Source organism: Coturnix japonica, chromosome 2, assembly GCF_001577835.2.
Source record: "Coturnix japonica isolate 7356 chromosome 2, Coturnix japonica 2.1, whole genome shotgun sequence".
In the NCBI taxonomy this organism is placed as follows: domain Eukaryota; kingdom Metazoa; phylum Chordata; class Aves; order Galliformes; family Phasianidae; genus Coturnix; species Coturnix japonica.
In genome coordinates, this window is record NC_029517.1 from 24,050,367 (window position 1) to 24,066,980 (window position 16,614).

At 35.0% G+C, this 16,614-nt stretch overlaps 1 protein-coding gene across 9 annotated transcripts in view; it reads right to left on the bottom strand.

Moving 5' to 3' along the window:
• Nucleotides 1-16,614, bottom strand: part of THSD7A (thrombospondin type 1 domain containing 7A) — a 258,813-nt gene that overhangs the window by 53,468 nt on the left and 188,731 nt on the right. For all 9 annotated transcript variants that reach the window (XM_015853613.2, XM_015853618.2, XM_015853619.2 and 6 more), the window contains 4 exons: nt 14,012-14,203; nt 6,129-6,363; nt 3,064-3,179; nt 919-1,051 (listed from right to left, as the gene is read on the bottom strand). In XM_015853613.2, the coding sequence (XP_015709099.1) occupies nt 919-1,051; nt 3,064-3,179; nt 6,129-6,363; nt 14,012-14,203 (676 nt within the window). The remainder of the gene's footprint in view (nt 1-918; nt 1,052-3,063; nt 3,180-6,128; nt 6,364-14,011; nt 14,204-16,614) is intronic.

The window sequence follows — 16,614 nt, forward strand, 5'->3', positions numbered from 1 at the left end:
AATAAAAGGTTTCAAATTCACTTATCTGACGTCTGTAATACCCACTATGGTGGCTTCCCATTGTAATTTCACATATTTTCATATCTTTTAGTTACACAAAGTATTACTTCCCAATGAATTTGCAAGAACAATTTTTACCAGATGATGAAAGCAACATATTTCTTTAATCTCAATATGTTGGGGCTGAAATAAAATTCAAGGCCTCTATTCAATTCTCTGCAACAAGTTCTTTCACGGGAATTAGCAAGGGCTGTTCTCTATCCACAGGAGAAACCAAACATTGGCTACTGATTCAAACATATAAATTAAAGCATAAAAAATCCTCATCTTTCTTATTTTACCTAGTGTATCTAGGCTTTCCCATGCTATTCATACAGACACTGCAAACTGCTCCAAAAGTTTCATCAAGAAATTATGAATCACCAGCATTCTCTGGTGAATATTAAGCCAACACAAAAAACTGTGCACATTAGGGGATGTACCAATTGGCAGATAATCACAGGTTTAATAGGAATGGAAAATGCAAATACAGTCCTGCTGCATGGCAGTACAACTCAGTTCTCCTGAACAGCGCTAGCATTTCACTGGTTCAGATCGTTTAAATATGAAAGTATTTTTTTATCATACAAAATTTCAAAATAATTGACAGGAAAGTCTTATCTTGAAATAATTCTCATTAGTTGCAATGTTTTTGCAAATAAACTGGAAAAAAAAAATATTATTACTTTCTAAGAAAAGGAAACATAAATAGTGGGCCCCGTGTTCTGTGGGTCCCACTGGGTCTATGCATCCATTTTAAAACCTCGATTTAATGATGTATGTATCCTATTTTTCATAAGAAGTGGAATTCAACAAAGTTTAGCAGACAGTAGAGGCTGACAAAACATGCATAAGCTTTGTTATGTTGAAAAACACCACCTGTAGCTATAGCAAACGGGAGAAGCTTCACATTCCTTTTCCTCAAATAAAGTGTCCGGACACTCACGACCACCATTAGCAGGGAGCTGGATAATGACTCGGTGACGGGACTGTTTCTTTATTATGACATCTCCTGAAAAGAACAGCAGAGATTATTTTTCCTGCTATTATATAAGAATGGCAATAATTAGGGAAAATAGTAACAGGTATTTGAGTCAATCACCAAAATAGTGACATGCCAGTTTGTTATTAAGCAGAAAATTATCCCAATAGATAAAACACTTTATCTCAGCTAAAGACCAAGGAACAGAGCTAAGAAGAAAGAAACAACAGTAATAATGTACAAAAGAATGCAGTGTTTAAGAGAACAAAACTAACCAGATAAGCTTGCTGATGCACTTCAGTTTCAAAGTATAAATTTGCTTTAATTAGTATCATGCAAAACTAAAAACAGAAACTTAAAAAGGTAAATTATTATATTTTGTTATTTATTCATTTACTAACTAATTCAATCAGAAAACCTAATTGTCTTTTCTTAATGTCTATAGTCAGAAATATAACAAATTTAATTTACACTCTTGATTCTTCCTGCACTGAGCTTTAGCTCTTCTTTTCCACCTGGGAGTAGCATTACACTAGCTAGGGATACAAAAAATATTTCAAAGGAGCATACACTACATATCAATGTAAAGTTTTATTTTCCCATTTTATAATAAATTTACAGTTTGTAGTTTTTAATTATTATAATAATTTATTCTTAATGATAAACAGCAAATGATCCTTGCAGGAGTTTTGATTTTAATCAGCTTCGGATACCTTCTGCTTCAGGCAGAATATGAAGGGAAACCCCTCAAATATATATTAATTTTATAGTGATATGTAACGTGCAGATGTTACTATGTAAAAATATTGGGTTTTCATTCTTCTTCTTCTTTTTTTTTTTTTTTTTTTTTCTGTGAGAGCAGTAGCACAAACATTTGGCTGACTGGTTTGATACCAGCTTTGCTGAGTTACTACAGCAGCTGCAGTTTGAACCTAGAAGCTTACTGGACCGCAGCCAAGCAATCATAATTAGAAGCAAGCAGTAGGAGAACCCCAGCAGTGGTTCTCCATTACTTGGCTGCTTTTCAGCGCAGAGGAAAGTCTCTGGTCCTGAGTCAGCCAGCTCCAGGACAAGCCGGGGGTTGGCACATGGACAAGACAGACATGCAGCCCATATCTGCTGACTGGAGTGCTGACACAAATGGGTAAAGCCCACGAAATACAAATTGTGTAGAAGTATGAAAATGTTGTTCGACTCAGTGTCATTACATCACACAGGGATAAGCACTCCACGGAACAAGAGTTATAACAGACTTTCTTTAATGGTACATACTAGTAAAATAACTCCTCTTTAACTTAAAAGAGAGAAAGAGATAAAGTAGTAAAATGAGGGGTATATAAATCCAGTTATCACTTTATGTACAACTACAGTGTAATAAAAATTCAAGTGAGACCTCTACTGTTGTCAAGGACTTTGCCAAATGTATTAAAATGGTATCACAATGTATGTTTAAACCAGAACACTAATATCAATTAAAAATGAGCTTAATTTTTTACATTTTCCTTCATTTTACTTTGGGGGTAAGGACAGGCGAAAGTCCTTTTTGCCAAGTTTTGCCAAAATTATATGTGTATGCATCTAGGGATATACAGTTTCAGGTTTTCTGATGAACAAGCAGCATATATAATTTCAAAGATAAAATCCAAGTGTTTTATAATGCGTTCAAATACATACAAATATAATTCTGCAGTTATAGAAGTATCTCTTCTGTTGATATACAGGCATTTACTGCTTATCAGGTGAAAACATAAGAGATTTTAGTAATGTAAAAATAAGTAGAAGAGAAAATAGAAGACATTCTTTAACGCGTTTTTCAGACAGGACTCTGTAACTAGAAGCTATAAAAAGCTTTTGAAACAAATTTTAAAAAGCTTCTATATTGTTTCATTAACAGAAACACTATTTTTTTCCAAGCAGCTGCAGTACCAGCTCTGTCAGCTGTATCTTCTATAAGGAGGAGGTCTGTAGAAGCATTCTGCCAAAACCAACAGTTAGTCTGACTGCTTAAAATCTGTCCACTAGAACACAATGGACAAAATTACCTTCCTGACATGAAGAAGGACACGGTGTCCAGTCACTGAATGGAGTCACAATACAGTCCTTCCTACAGGGAAGCAGACAAGGTCTCACTGTTTCTGGTCGAAGGTTCTCAGGGCATCTGGGGAAAAAAAGAAACAAACAAACCATTATCAAAGAAATGATAGACCTGCAGTGAAGTGGTGAATCACAAAAAATTCTTGGATGCATGCAAGCTGACAGCTAGTTGCCCAGAACTCACCAGGATAGAGTTCAGAAACAAAACCTGTTAGAAATTAAATGTATCCGGTGGAAGCAAGTCAAAACTGGTGCATTCTACACCTGGAAACTGAATTTAAAAAAAAATAAAATAAAAAACTCAACGGTATGGTTCCTCTCTCATCATTCTAGACTTTTTCATTTTGAGTGTTATTTTCAAACTTCTAAATTACTGTAAGGAAAAGCCATCTTGCTTAGCTTAGCAAAATATATATTCAGCTCTTCATGAATTTACCTAAATTCTTGCAGGAGACATATCTGATATAAATAACACTGTAAGCTCACGTTTGGGTATAAGCTGGCCATGATTTTATGATAGGAGCTATAAAGGGTTTGAAACAGGTCTGGTCAATGAGACTGAACGACTGTCAGAATGAACAGGAAACCTTGCTTGTTTTAAGAAGAGGCTTGATCAGGATATAAAAGGGATTATTAAACAGCCACATACGGAGCTCATTAACCCAGATCATTTCCTGGGTTCAGTGTTCCCATTCTTTCATTAAGCAGAATCAACTCTCTACAATGTGTTCTGTCCTCAGAAAGATGCAATAGCTTTTGAAGAAGTACTGCAAATATTTAAAATAATTTCAAAGTGGGTATTGCCCTAAAAGTGCACAGCAAGGACTGTCAGAAGATTGCAAGAAGATTTACAAAAAACATCACTTCAACATTTTGAAGCTTTTGGCTTATTAGAAAAAAATACACATTACTGTGATTTTCCTCTTGTTGACTACTAGGCATTTTGGACCAGAGAGATACTAATTTTTTATTGGATTGGATAAACTCAGAATGGTTAGCTAGCATGAGGTATCTTTTCTGCCAGACTAGAGGGAACACTGGCAAGTCTAATGAAAAACTGCGAAGAAAATGTGGCCTTTGTTGCCAGTATAGAATGACACCTGTGTCAGTAGGGGAAGAATAGGGGAAAAGAGAAGAAAATAGTTGTTGCAGCTCAACAGGGAAATGTTATTTGGCAATATTATCTGTTAGCTCATTGGCTGTCTCTGAGTAATTCATGTTCCATTCTCAAAAAACGTGATTTATTGCAAATCAGCACCAACTTCTTGGCTGTAATAAGGCCCTCTCATAACGACACCTCCATCCATCCTTCTCTCCTATAATTCGAGTGCGAAGGATCATCACCTCTTCATAAACTCTGCCTTTTTAAGTTAAATTTTGCCTTTTTGCTTGCATGAAATTCATAAAACCAGATGACATATGAGTGGGTGTGTTATACACAATCAAAATGATCTGTCAGCAATCACATGCAGTGTCTACATTCTCAGATTTTTTCTCTAGGGTTGAAATTCAAAATGATTCTGAAGAAGCTTACTATTAGCTTTTTGTGTAAGGAATGACAGAAATTATAAGAATACAGAAAAGTTTGCATTATATACATTCATTGTTTCACTTACAATTTCATCTTTCAGGAAAGAAAAAAAAGTAATTTCAGATCCTTGGGCAAGGCAATTAGTTCAATTAGAACATCATTTCTATCTTTTATATTGTTTGTATTTACTATATATGGCTTACAGCAATGTATTGATTTTTTTTTGGCATTTCTTACTCAAGGTCAAATTAAACAGAATAGATACAAGCTGAAGTCCATAACTTGTGAGGTAAATAAGGTCAATAATATTGATTCTATCATACCATAGTAATCTTTTTTATTAAGAGGAGTTTAAAGCACGGTGCCTATTTACATTTTCATGTAAAATGTCTGGTTCTTTAAAAATGATTTGGTGATTTTAATGTGACAATCTGAAAGATAAACCAAGATTTTTCTCATTTCACTTGATTCATTTATGCAATAAAACAGTCCTCCTCTTAAAACTCTAAGGCCAGGCTAAAGGCAGTGATGATAACATTTAAAAAGGAAGATAAATCATTAGCATTTTTTAAATAAAATATATAATGGTATTATGACTGAATGGAACATAAATTATTGCAGGTATGTAACAGTTTAGGTTAAAGAGTGGTCTGGTATTATTTCCCATACTTTTGCTTAAAGCAGATTAGGAATAAGTCCATTTCTTCTGAATAACACGAGGAATGGCTGGCACTGTGCAAGTATTTTGTGTAAGAACAGCTGCTTCATGAACTTTCTAAAAGACCTCTGCTCTCAGCTCTTCCAGCCCTAAATCTCTCCTGAGTAGGATCTATTTACAGATTGACGAACTGCATGGAGATATCATCAAATGTATTTAACTAGCAGCTAATCTGTACTTAACCCTGGTCATAAATAATGCTGAGAAATTAAACCACTGGGATAAAGCAATCCTCAGAAAAAAATTATATGGGGAAAAATCTGAAAGAAGATCTGTCAAATTGTCAGAACTTTACTGTGCTTGACCTCAGTTTGATTCTGAGAATGTGCTATTAAGTAGGTTACACTGTAATTTGACCCCCCCAAAAATGCTTATGCGTGGAACTACCCTAACTAATCTATATAGCATACTGCCTGTTTTGAACTACTTGAACTATCTCAGAAATAGTGCTATATTGCCTTCACACCACACACGTGCCTCAGGACTTTCATCCTGACTCAGCCTGATGATGGTAAGCAGCCAGCTGGGTTATGCAGTCAGATGTCAACACAGTCACCTAGATATCACCCATAAAAATCAATAGCTTGAAAAGTACTTCAAAGGCCATTAATAGCTTTAGCTTTGTATTTTTAAAATATGAATTGTTCCTTTGTAAGGGCACAAAGTTTGAGAGGGCCATTTGTCTTCACATGCATTCAATGCACACATCTAGACCAGCAAAATCCAAATCAAAGTATGAAAGGATAATGTTTTAAGATCTTTACTTTTTTGGGCCTACTTGTCCCACGTTGACCCTCACACAGATGACTTTTCTTGTCTGCATCCCCACAGAACAGGTGGCCTCCCCATTCCAGCTTGCAGAGGAGTTGAAAGCAGACACAGATGCATCCTCTATGCACTGTCCCCATGGACCTGTCTGCCAATGATACACAGTGCAAGAGTGTTCGTTACAGCTGCGTGTTTCCTGTAGTGCACTAATATTTGGACACTGTACTCCTCCTGGAACAATAAAACAGGGCATAAGTTCATGTAATGGGAAAAAAAATAATTAAAATAAAATAAAATAAAATAAAATAAAATAAAATAGTGATTTATTAAAACAAACAAACAAAAACTGATGAAATTGTATTATTTCAATCACATGAATTAAGTTTTTCTTTCTTCCTCATCTTCATATGCGAAATATTAATTCTGTCAAACTTAAGTTTGTATACTACACAGAACAAACATACATGGACAGCAAACATAAATTCATATAATGAAGATGATAAAATAATCATAAATAATCTGACACATTATTTTACTTAATATCTTTGGGTTAGTCTACATCATTTTTATTTTGGGGTTTCGTAAAAGGTTGTAAGAAAAAACATGAGAAGGCTCTAGGCAGAATAAATGGTTAAGTGTGCTAGCTATGTATCTCTAGAGACCACTGTTTATGTCTAATTCATGGATCAATTAAAAAGATTTTTGAAGCTCTTGTCCTACTTCCCAGTGGATATTCTTCCATGTTACGTAATTACCTAAGAGGATGGCACAGCTGGCAATTTCAGGTCTAGACTGAGATAACAAAAGCTGTTGCAGGTTAAGATTAAAATGCATTCATGTGTTCATAATTGTGAAGAAAAGCTCAAATAATGCTATCTTTGTTGTACCCAAATTCATATGTGTTCAGTTTCTTACATTCAAACACTTCAAAGCTAATTTAGCCTCCCAATCCTGAATAAGTCATTAAGAGGTCTTTCTTACCAAGCTTGATCATATGATACTAGATATCTTGCACTGTGAGTACAAATCATTTTTGCTCAATCTCTGATGCTGCTAGACACACAGAATCTAAGTTTAAGAATTTACATAAAACTTCAAGAACAACAGGATTCCTTTCCCAAGGTGATGGAAAGCCACAGAAAATCTACCTAAAAAATTATTTCCTAAAGGACAAGAACAATCTCGTAGAAAAGAGAGATAACTGAAAGAGCTTTTTATATGCTTCTGAGGATGAAATATACATTAATTTTCTCTGAGGAGAAAAACACATGCTCACACCATGCACGCATCAGGAAGCACATCAGCTTTTCTGTTCTACCACTGAAATTTAGGTTGCTCTACAGACATGCAAGAGATAAGGGATTTTAAGCGCTTATTATTAGGAGTGATTAAACAAACAAATAAATAAATTACAAGAATCAATGTCTAGTTCAAGTATGCCAACACCAATAACTGTCGCAAGAGGCAAAAGTGCTTTATACTCTAAGTTACTTTTGTGGACGTTTTAGTTTTGCAGCAAATATGAGGAAAAGGATTATCTAATGACACCACAGTATAAAATCCAATTTTATTTATTTATTTTTTTTCCATGGGGATATTTTAAATTTCTGAATTAAGTCTGAAAGACAGTAATGCAACCAAGAAAATATCACTTTATTTGAGAAGTCAAGAAAAAGACTATCTATTAATAAGTTTTGTGAAAGAGGATTATAAGACACATTACAACTTGTGAATGTGATTAAAAAATGACTAAAATTAAGTTTGTTTTGGCTCAAAATGGATTTTACTCAATTTGATCAGAATTGCTTTAAATATACTTCATTAGGCATAAAGCCAAGAAAAAGCCCTATTATTTAAATTTGGACAAAAAAGGGAAAAAGAAAAAGAAAAAAAAAAAAAGTAAAACAAAATTATCATTACATAGAAAGACCCAAAAAGTCATTGAAGTAGCTTCCTTCAGGAAACAAAAATCATTCAATTTATCACCAGCAGACAGGAATACAGCAGGCAAGAAAATTAGGAAATAGAGAATATTTTATAAAAACAAAAATGATAGTCCCAAAGCTTTTTGAATAGGAGAGAAAACAGATCCACAGAAGGAGACTAAAAATGTTTTTCTTGTATAAGGAGTAAAGAAACAAGAATATAGAAGAGATTTTTTTTATTTTTTTTTTTAAGTTCTAAACTAATTACTGACATCTGAGGTTACCTCAGAAAAAAACAAGTGGGAAATTCATAAATTCAAGAAACTTTATAAATTAAATGTTTATGGGTGGTCAAGAAGTGTTTCTTCAGGAATGGATTCCATAATCACCAGTTCCTAAGGTATCTAAGAATAAAGTGAAAACTTATAATCAATTTTGACAGCTATGCAAGAAAGATATGTTCAGGCAAAAAAAAATGAGTGATACTGACTTGTAAGTTAAAAAAAAAAAAAAAAAAAAAAAAGGAGTGTGAATGTCTTTAGCTGAATGGGAATCCAATTCCGTTCAAATAAAAATAATAATGAAGAAAACTGCATGATGAATGGACAAAATGTGGAAATACTAATGCTGAAAGATGATACAATTATCAACTGTATTAAATATCACTAATATGAAAAGCATACTATTTATGTCTGAATAAGTATGTCATTCTCTCCAGAAAGACAGCATTTCCTTGTGCACCCTCAATTTAAGGGCACTTAGAAATATCCTTAATAACATTTGCATAGAGTAAGAAGATCGGTGCTGCACAGAACCGAATGAGGACAGTTTTGATAGGAATATAAAAAATAATTAATATTGTTGGGAAAAAAAAATGTGGTTATGAGAAAAAGGGACAAGTCACACTAAATACATTTCATATAAATAAATACATAGATGACTGTAAATTACTATTTTGCAGTGTTAAAAATGATCCTTTTAAGGTATAAAAAAACAGTTGGAATTGAAGCATTTCTTTTTGGATTTGAATACTTTGGCAAAGCACATTTGGAAATGAAAGGCTAGTTTAACAGATAGAGTTTTACTTATAAAATATTACAGTTAAGATGGTAGCCTCTTGGAATACTTGTCATAGGCAGAGCTTGCTTTTTCTGCCTGCTTTAAAGCTCATCATGGGAAAGACGTTGCTCTAGAATATTCAAGGACTGGATTTTATAAACCAGTATGCAACTCTCTTGATAACTTATAAATTTTGAAACGTCTAACACTTTTTAAAGCATTTAAGGCTCATTTTTATTAATCGTTTTGCTATCCCTCATTTTACAAATGCATGTCATTGTACATGTGCATTTTAAAACAGCTAGAATAAACTCAACGTTTGAGAAAAGAGATATGAATGACATTCCTCTTGTAATTTACAGAGTGATTTTTTTTGCCATAGGAATGAGGTAGGCTCTCCTTGAAGTAGCCTTACTTCCCGAAGACCGATGGGGCCAGTGTGCAGACTACTGCTAGATAAAAAGTCAGTGTTAGTGCATAACTCTTGTTCCAGTCCTGCAGATATTCACACTTGCTTGCACATTACATATAAAAAATGCAAATCAAGATGAACTTCAAGAACAACTCTGAGAGATATCTCCTGTAATAGATAACAGGACAGATGTTTGAGTGCATCTATGGAGGACCAGAAGTCTGTCCTCAAGTCTTTCCGTGATCTGATTTGAATCACAAATCTCCAACACCAGACAGGGATATTACCTGGGTAATATTCTTAGTAAAATGAAGTACAGTAATATCCTCCCCTCGCTTTCCTTCACACACAGATACCAAGTGACTTTGAAAGCTTGACAATTCATGCTTCCCATTTCTAAAACTATGTATTTAATGCATTCAGGTTTCAGCTGAAATCAGTTAAAACTCAAAATATCCTTGGCTTACCCACAATTGATCCTTGGATGAACAGGGAATTTGTTAGAAAAAACAATTACTGAATTCTCTGTTTTCAGATTGAATTACAAAATGATGTTGTTTCAGGCAAGTACAAAAATGAAAAACAAATCCAAGATGTACAAGAGGAATAAACAATTCTAAAAGCCCTAAGTATAACTTCTTTTACAACTATGCAGTTAAAGTGCACCAGAATTTTAACAGTAATAAAATTTTAAAGCATGTCAACCAGAATTTGCCTAGAGTTGAGAAGAAACTTCTTTGACCTAGCTATTCCTTACAGGTTCAGTAAATCAATCTTGTAGATATATGAGATGTATGAGCTACTGGCCTATCAGACAGAATACCAGATTAGATATATGACTGATATTTTATGCTACCTAACTCAGAGATGCATAATAGTCTGTGACATATGAGGTCATCCTGAAGAGTCTTTCTGGCATTATACTCTGGTACTCTATGAACATATAGTAGCCACAGTAAGACAATGGCACACAGGTGTAACTTGTATGATACACATACAACTGTTTTAAGAACATATTTCAAACAAAAAATGGACTGAGGGACAGTATTCCATTATATGTTGTTGCTGTGTGGCAGACAGCAGCAGAGGGGCAGTCTGACAGAATCGTGTCTGACACTGAAGTGTGTATGAAGCAAAGGTATGGAACTGAATTCCTCCTTGTGGAAAAAATAGTATCCACTGACATCCACCAATGCATGTTAAATGTTTGTGAAGACAGAACAGCAGAAGTGAGCACAGTGAGGCAGTGAGTGGTACAGTTCAGCAGAGGCAACAGCAATGTGAAAGACCAGCCATGTACAGCTGTCATACCATGAAATGAAGAGCACTGCATCAGCTTATACACAGAAATTGCTAATGGCTGTCACCATGTTGGAAAACAGTGTTTAGTAGGTGAGAATTTCTATTTGATAGTGCTGTTGTGCTCATTGTATCTGCTGTAGATTCCATGAAAATAGATAAGAGGTATTACCTTCAGAGTGATTTATGTATATCTAGCACCCCTGGAGGGTATATTCAGATAACACTGAGAACAGTGACACAAATGTGTTATTACTATGGGTACACTCACAGAGATAAATTTATAAATAGTTTCACCCTTCAAACCTTCAAGTTGAGGACAGTGATCTCAGAAAAGATATCAAAATTGTTGTTTTGACACCAGTTTCCACATGGATTCATCTCACAAACTAGAAAATGTTCTCATGAGGAGAGAGACTACTCTCTCCTCTTTCCCTGTGGGCGCATGTAAACAATCTCATTCCAGATGGGCATCAGCATACTGTGCTTGAGGCTTTGCAGTGCGTGTTTTGATCACACAGAAGAGACACTGTTCTGGATAAGGAAACACTTATAAAAGCACATACAGCCGAAGTAAGTTTCTGGCTGAAGGAGCAGGCAGCATAGGGCTGGAGAGGCAGTCAGTAGAAGATGAGCTCAGTCATTCTGTACGCTTTGAACTTGCTAACTTTGTAGACTGAATTATCCATGACTAGCAGTAGGATGAGTGCAATCAAGGACTCAGAGAAAAACCTGGACTCCATATGCCATCTTAGAGGATACACTTAGCCTATTTATAGGTTGACAGTAGACTTGCACATTCTTTCATTAATTAATGTACAATCTTGATGTCACAGGGATTGCATATTTGTGTATAACCCCTTTTAACTGTCCTACAACGTTCTGAATTAGAACTCCCAAAATCATGGCTACACTATACACAAATTACTGTAAAAAATCTTCCCTACACTAGTCTTACTCTATCAGCCAAGAATAAGTTCAAAAAGTCTAAAAGATCACATTTGGGACTGTTTGCCTGAATAGAGCTGATTATTTTGGGACTCAGTTTTAGCATGAAAGGAGCATTATTAGTCTTACTTGTGGCTTGTCTTGACTCATGATTCATAGCTACACAAAATATTTAGAGAATTTTCAGCAACATGCATTTTTATAAGCTCTGACTAGAACCAAGACTTGCACTTAAAAAAAAAAAAAAAAAGTTCATGTTGAGCTTCCTTTTTATAACATATCCCTGCCACAGAACATAAAATGATCTGGCAGCATCAGCAATGCAATCAGTGTTTTATATTTTGGAAACATGGCTGATCACTGTCATGCAGTTCTGGAGGTTGAATATCAATCAGTTAGTTCTTATTCAGCAAATGACTAAAAGATGCAAGAGATTTATGGGTAGAAAAAAATGTGTACTGGTTCAGACTGGGATGAAGCTAACTTTCTGCACAGCAGCCCACACAATGTTTTGCTAAGCACATGTGTCTAGAGCTACTATTTTGGCAGCTGCTGAGCTGTGCTGGCACAGCACCAAGGCTGACTCCCAACCCCCCAAAGCAATTAAGGGGTGAGCAAGAGATGAAACAGTTGACCCAAACCAGCTGATGGGATATTCTTTATCATTTGGCATCATGTTCAGCAATAGATTTGGGAAAGGGGAAAAAAGGGAGCCCACTTAAGAAAATGTTTGTCCTCCTAAAAAGTTGCTATGCACTGAGGCTTTGCTTCCCAAGATTTGCCTGAACGTTGCCTGCTGGTGGGAAGCAAAGAATGATTATTTCCTCTTTCTTTGCTTCTGAAAGGTCCCTTTTTCATTCTACAAGATTCATTTATGTGAATGGAAACTATACACAAGTCAGGATTCGCAGAATAAAACCAAACATCTGAAACTGGTAAGGAATGTCTCAAATGAACGTGAGGTAATCAACATCATTTTGAGAACAGTTTTACATTTGAAAGCATTTCTTTGGAGTTGCTTGCCTCCAAATGGGAGGGTCCATGAGTGTTTATTGGATGAAAACCTAGTCTGTGAGCAATTGATTCCAGCTTGATACAGGAAATGGAGAGATATACCATTGTATTCTGTGAAGGCAAGTTACAAGGTGGCGTCTCCATGCTTCCTTTTATCTGCTGACTTAAATTTGCAAGGCCTGGAAGATGGGAACAAAGGAGTTCCTGCTGAGATCCTGAAGCCAGAAGCTGTCACTCCAAAAGAGCAGGCTTGACCACTTTGGACTATAAAAGTTTGTTCTGATGTCCTTAGACATCAACTGATCAACACAACTTTGGACAGCCCCCCAAGATCAGCACCTGACACCAATACACTGGTAGATTAAGGAATGGTGAATCAGTTTGCTTTGCTGTGTTTGTACACAAGTCTCACTCCATTTTCTATCTTTTTTCTTTATACTCTTCTTCTTTTTCTTTTTTTTTTCCTTTTTTTTTTTTCTCTTTGTAGTAGCTGTTGCCTAATATTGTCTTACCTGTACTGCATATTAATCCACATTATCAAATTAGCCAATTATACCTCTAATTTTAGAGTATTCATTATTAACAAAGCTCTCAATAAATGATAATTGATGTGTATTATTCCTCTGAGTCTTGGATGACTCCATTGTGGTAGCAATCCCTTGCTGACTAAGGGAGGCATGACTCAGGAGATAGAAATAGATTTAACTCCCTAGAAACCAACCAAGTGGGACAACACAATAAAGTTTTGATATGTATAAAAATGTAAATGTGGTGACAGAAGTTCATGCTAAGCTACAAGAGCCATTTGCTAGCAACTGAACACATTAAAACTTTTGTATCTTCAGCATTTAAATTTTACTCTTTGCAATATTGTACCTATCACCTGATTATCAACAGTCATATATAAATATATTTCATTGCAGTTTGCATAGAGTAAATCATTTGAATTTTAATTTTTAACAGAAAATAGGAAAGACAAATATTTGAAATCAAATAGTGATAACAATGAGTAACATTAACTGACAAATACACGTCTTCTTTAAAACAGTTTTAGCTATCATGATTGAATTTAGAATAAACATTTAAATAATATTCCTATTGTTTAAAAAACAACAACAGTTTCCCCTAATAAGTTTCTGTTGACCAAGTAATTAGTATGGCATTACAGTAATGGACAAGTATTCACAATTAGACAATAGTCTGTAAAAGTATGTGACCTTACCTTCACCTGCATATGCCAGAATTGAGCGGGCACGCATCTGCTTTCCTTCTGTGGTTTTGCCTGAGCAGGTGTGTGAGCAGGAGGACCATGCGGACCACATGCTGAGCACACAGTCCTTTGGGCATGGAGCTTCACAGACAACAGGGATTGGGTAGATTGCATCTCTGCACAGCTGTCTGTCAACCTCTTCTCCTGGGAAAGAAAAGGCCAGTAGCAGTCTATCATTTGTTAAATTAACTTGAAATGAGCAATGTAGCCCAGATGGGCACACAGATAAATTAGATTCTGTTCTTCTATATAAAGAAGATAAATAGATTTCTTATTACAATGACTTGTCTCCTCTGCCTTGGACACGCTCAAATCTAGCTTAATTTTATATTCTGCTGAAGCCTGGGTGGTATTTAGGCTTTTGCTTTGTTATTATATATTTCATTTGAAGAAAATCCACACATGAATAACAGAGTATGTAGTATACCTACAGAAAACAGAAGGCCTATAACTGCATATACGTTAATCACCTCGTCTTCATCTACATTTGTGGGAGAAGGAGAAAAGGATCATAACTTACAGATCAGCCACTTTTATAAATGACAGTCTTTCCTTTGAATCAGACCTATAGCTATTTACATATTATTTATATATTTATGCTTAAATATATAAACATATAAATACACACACACACACACACATATATATATATATATAAACCTGTAATTTAATTGACAAATACTGGGAGCTGCAGTAAGCTGCAATCAGAGACTGTTGTTTGGTCATAAAGACCTTTCATTAGGCAAGCCTGAGACACATCACTGCCATAGAAGTACAAAAAGATTTCTGCATTTACATTCTGTCACATCAGTGTATGTACTTCATTGTAATAAAGAATCCAGACTAGCATAAATTGTTTAATGAAGTACTCCCTAGTGTTTAAGTACAAGTACTGCTTTTATTTTCAATAAAGAAATTGCAGGAGCACTGTGTCTGACATCTGTCTGCACAGAATCATAATCACAAACCACTTAGTTTTGTAAGGTGTAATATCACTTCTTGATCAAATTAGTTAATATGCATTTAGTGAGCAATGAAGGAACAACCATGTATTCAGAGGTTAAAATGTCTCACCAATAGACAAAATGTTCAGGATAAATGTTCACTTTGGAGCAGATGAGAGAAACACTCAATTAAGGAAAGAGATGTTTGGATCCACTGTTTTAGAGTTATTCAGAGTTATAGCTTTGTTATCATACAAACCAATCACAGAAATCACTGGCAACTAAAATCACTGTGAACGGAGTAAATCCAATAAAGTCAGTTGGAAGGAGAACTTTGAAAAAATGTCATCTGAGAGCTCATAGATTTATGTGGTCCTGTTTACCAGATGCAATACAAGAATGGAAAGAAACAGTCTCACTTATAAACAGGAAATGTTTTTCTTTCCCTTAAGTTTTCTGAAAAACGTAGTTTTTAAAATATCTAAATGTCATTTGTGCTACATGATCTTTGCCACACTAGAGCAAAAAACGTTCTAATGAGATATGATTAATCTATAGAAATGTTATTAAGGGGTAAGTGATCTCAATGGAACTGGCCAGGACTGTATATAGCATAGTATTTGTAATGATATATCATGTTAGCATTTTTGTTTTAATAGCTAATGTCAACAGAAAATCTGTCTCATTGAGAATTGCAATGCAAATATGTCTTCAGTATAACAAAACATTTGTTGGAAATAATCAATAGATCCTCTATTATTTAATGACAAGTACATCAGCCAGTGATAAAAGCAACCACCTGGATTCTGAACAGCTAATTAGCGGGAAATGTGAACAAAGCCAAAGATCTATAAAGACTACTTTACCAAGGCCTCAAATTTGCAAGATTTACAGAGTCTTAAAACCTCTCAGACAAGAATCTCTGACAGTCTTAGTTTTCAACATAGGAGGGTTTCCTGCTTAGAAAACCATAATGACACTGTTCAGAGTGAAGTACGAGAGCCAGGAGCAAATGGCAAATTTCTTCTCCGAAGAATGAAGCTAGAAAAAGGATGAACTTTACTCTCAGACTGTTCTATCTCCAGATAATATTTAATGAACTAAATGCTACGTTCACCTTCACATCTTGCAAGAAACACTACTCTTACAGTATCAAGCTTATTTATCACCTACTGAGATAGCGCTAGTGCAAAATTAAAGCTGAATTTTGGGTCACAATGAGAAACTGAGTAAACATTATTTGACTCACTTTAAGGTGAAAAATCCTTCACTCTCTCCCAAAACAAAGGTTTTATCTTTCCCTTTTACAGGGAAAATACTCTAGAAAAACATATCTTGCATATGAGCATTTAGTTCTTGTCAGCAATCCAATTCTTATCTGACTAAGGCAACAGCACAGAAATGTGGCTAGAAGGAATATTTCATAATGGGCATTTCTTCAAGGAAATATGCTATTTAGACTAAATTGTTTCTGACATTTCACTAATTATTTTATGAACAATTTGACCTTTGTTGATTTCCTTATCAAGTGCACAGTGCAGTCAACTACTGGAGCCACTCAGCCATATGCTGGGAGCAATGCCAATATAAAGGCTAAAGATATGTGGAAAA